General features: G+C 40.0%; 1 protein-coding gene across 1 annotated transcript; it reads right to left on the reverse strand.

The window, feature by feature from the left end:
* Positions 1-260: 260 nt before the first annotated feature.
* Positions 261-2,572, reverse strand: LOC122843964. Its single transcript, XM_044139130.1, has 3 exons — positions 2,425-2,572; positions 2,200-2,245; positions 261-1,941 (listed from the first exon to the last, which is right to left on the reverse strand). The coding sequence occupies exons 1-3, from the start codon at positions 2,483-2,485 to the stop codon at positions 360-362; spliced, it is 1,689 nt and encodes a 562-aa protein (XP_043995065.1). The 5' UTR covers positions 2,486-2,572; the 3' UTR covers positions 261-359.
* Positions 2,573-3,010: the final 438 nt, after the last annotated feature.

The raw sequence follows: 3,010 nt of genomic DNA on the forward strand, positions 1-3,010 counted from the left end.
CATACCTGCAACGAGTTAGGTACCGTTATCATCCCACGTCTATTGTTCCATCTAGCATTTACTCACCTCTTCTGCTTTCACTCCTTGATGGTTCCTCGTGAACATCCCGTCATGCTTTTCCTTTTATGTGGTTCCTGTTGGTTTTTATATTTTTAATGCACTCATGTCTTTATGAAACCAGGTGAATTCATTTTAATAATACAAGAGTACTTACACCAAAAAAATGATCAAAACAAAACTTCATTCCCAGTGTTTATTCTTTAAAGACTGCAATAAAAGAATTCCAAAGCCTGTGACAAGCATTGTCATCATATTTATGCTAACAACTAATCTCCTACGAATTAGGAAGATTGTGTATTTTAGTTCTCATAGAACGAGGGAGTGCATCCTCTCTTGAGTTTCTTGCCTTCAGGTGTACCACGAAAGTATTCCAGATAAGATGAAAACACATACTTGTTCATGACTTTAATCTTGCCAAAGATCTCCAACTCAGTTTGGTCATTGTGATTCACAGCATCCATCATTTGCTTTGATTTAATGTACAGAGAATTTTCCTTTGCAACAACTTGATCCAGCCAGAGCCGTCTGTTCTGTGGTGCCATTTCATAGTTGTCAATAGTGCAACCATAGAATCCTCGCTTGAGGTGGTCAGGCCAGGGCTGATCAGTAATCATGGGATGGTCATGGCCGACAAATGCTGTGCACAGAGCACTGTCAGTCCCTCGAGTGTGTCCCACTTCACAGCCGATAACGCTCATCAGAAAAAGTGAAAAGGTTCGGAAATTGCGTACTGATGCTGAGAAAACTGCTGCCATGAAGTAACGTCCCCACCTTTCACAGTTGTAGGTACACTGCTGGAACTGAAATGTCTGGCGGCAGAAGTCAGTAAATTTGGATGCTTTAAGGCCTTGCTGCAGCTCCAGCAGGGAAGATTCCCCCTGCTGGTCACCAAAAGTCTGACGAAATAGTTCAATTTCAGCTTCATTGTCAGTCCTCATGAACTTTCCTACCAGACTTGTGTTCAAGTTTTTCCCATGTATTTTATAAATGCAGTCATTTAGAACATAATACTGTTCTGAGGCCACTTCCTCTCTAGCACTGTAGCGGATCTCCACAAGAAGGTCCTGTATGTTGGAGATATGTTTAAGGACAATGCTGTTCTCTTCTGTCCCTTCAAGCCAAACAGCTTTCAGGTCGTTGTTGGGGATATAATCTGGAGCGCGTCTTTTTTCATTTTCCTCAAAGAACAAACTCCAAGTGAGCCCCTCCAAGCAGTTAATAGAAGGGTACTTTTTGCGCAGCTCCATTGGGACAAACATTTGAGGATATCTTGGCCACTCCAGACTTTTAAAATAGAACAGAATATTTCCTTTATAATTTGGAAATACTGAACCTGCACAGCCAAATGTTTGCCTTATCAATAGGTCATTTGTTGAGCTGAGTTCAGCAATGACTCTACTGCTGTAGTCATGGGACCTCCAGACACCCCCTTGTCTGCTCATTATCCCTCCGTCAGCAGAGACTGATATGAGCGTCTTGTGTAGGTCCAGTTTTGTTGCCACGTTCAGAGATCGGAGACCTTGGAGCAGCTTCAGGGCAAAGTTTTGGTTATTTCCCAGGTTGCAGCTTATTAGGCTGATGGTGTCAATGAGGGTGTCTGTCTTCAGGCTGGATACCAATCTGGCAACTTCCTCTGCACCATAGCCAGACAAGTAGAGTTCTCCTGTGGAAGCCTCTCTACCATGGCCAACAAGTACAATATCATAACTTCTAATTTTAATCAAATGACCACCTCTTAGCATATGCAGTGCCCCCTTGTGGTACTTCATCAAAGTGGAGGAATATGGATTCCTCTCGAACAGATAAGTAGCTGATTCAATCACAGCAGGGTCTTCCTCCATTATAATGATAGTCTGGTGACTGGAAATATGTCCATCTTCCCTAAAGGTCACATGAGATTTGTTAGACAGCCACTGTGTGTTCATTCACAAAATCTGTAGTTATATGTTGACTGGACTTTGATACAAACATTTTAGTTCATAAAATCCACACATTCAGAAAAACGTTTTGTCTTAGAAATATATTCTTCTTTATTCTCATATATAGCGATTAACTGTTACATTTTTAAACAGTGCCACTGTTTGACCAGATATTGACAGATTTAAATTTTAAAAAGACCAGCGCTGTATCACAACTTACCTGTCTCGGGGGATGAAGCTTGGGTGTGTTCTCTCAAGTTTCCAATCTGAAATTATACACTTAGATTTAGTAAAGTAGGCTATCTTATTTTTCAGTTTATAGTAAAAAGATGTCAGAAAAGGAAACTAAAACAAAACCCAGCTGAAATTAAATGTGAAAGAACATAGTGTTCAGATGTGCAGTTCTGCTCAGGAGCACCAGAGGTCCTCATTTTTTCAAACTTACATAGCAGTTGCTGGTCACTCTTGATTGTTTGGACTACCCAAAGAGGAGCCAGTTTAGTCATCTATGAGTGGAAATCATTTGGCTGCTTCCATGTTTGGATAATTGGTGTAATGTTAAGTCAAAGAGATTTTTTTATTAGTCAACCTGTTCAAATTCCTTATAGTGGAAAAAAAATTGTTTTGTTACGAAACATAAAGCTTCACTGAAAGCACTTTAGACTGTTGTTCTGTTCTTTTATATTTTTAAAAGATAATTAAAGCTGTTGTGGTTATAGTGCATGGGAAAAAAGCATGCATGTAATTCTGCCCAGAGGTTTTAGAACTTCATGCATTGAAGAATAAGCTGTTCATATGCCTTCGTAAATAATTCTTTTGAGCACATGTGTGTTTGATATGTGTTGGTGTGGCCTTGTATTTGATACATTGAAAGCCCCATATTTCCAACAAATACTACATAGCAACATAGTATTTTAAGGCCCAACAACTGGGCCCTGAAAGAAGAAGCTGTTTCTGGATCAGGCGTTGGTTTCAATTGAGTTCAGGGTCAGAGTTAGGCATGTATTGGTAACATAATGGAGTAAGTGTCT

Source organism: Gambusia affinis, linkage group LG14, assembly GCF_019740435.1.
Source record: "Gambusia affinis linkage group LG14, SWU_Gaff_1.0, whole genome shotgun sequence".
NCBI classification, from domain to species: Eukaryota; Metazoa; Chordata; class Actinopteri; order Cyprinodontiformes; family Poeciliidae; genus Gambusia; species Gambusia affinis.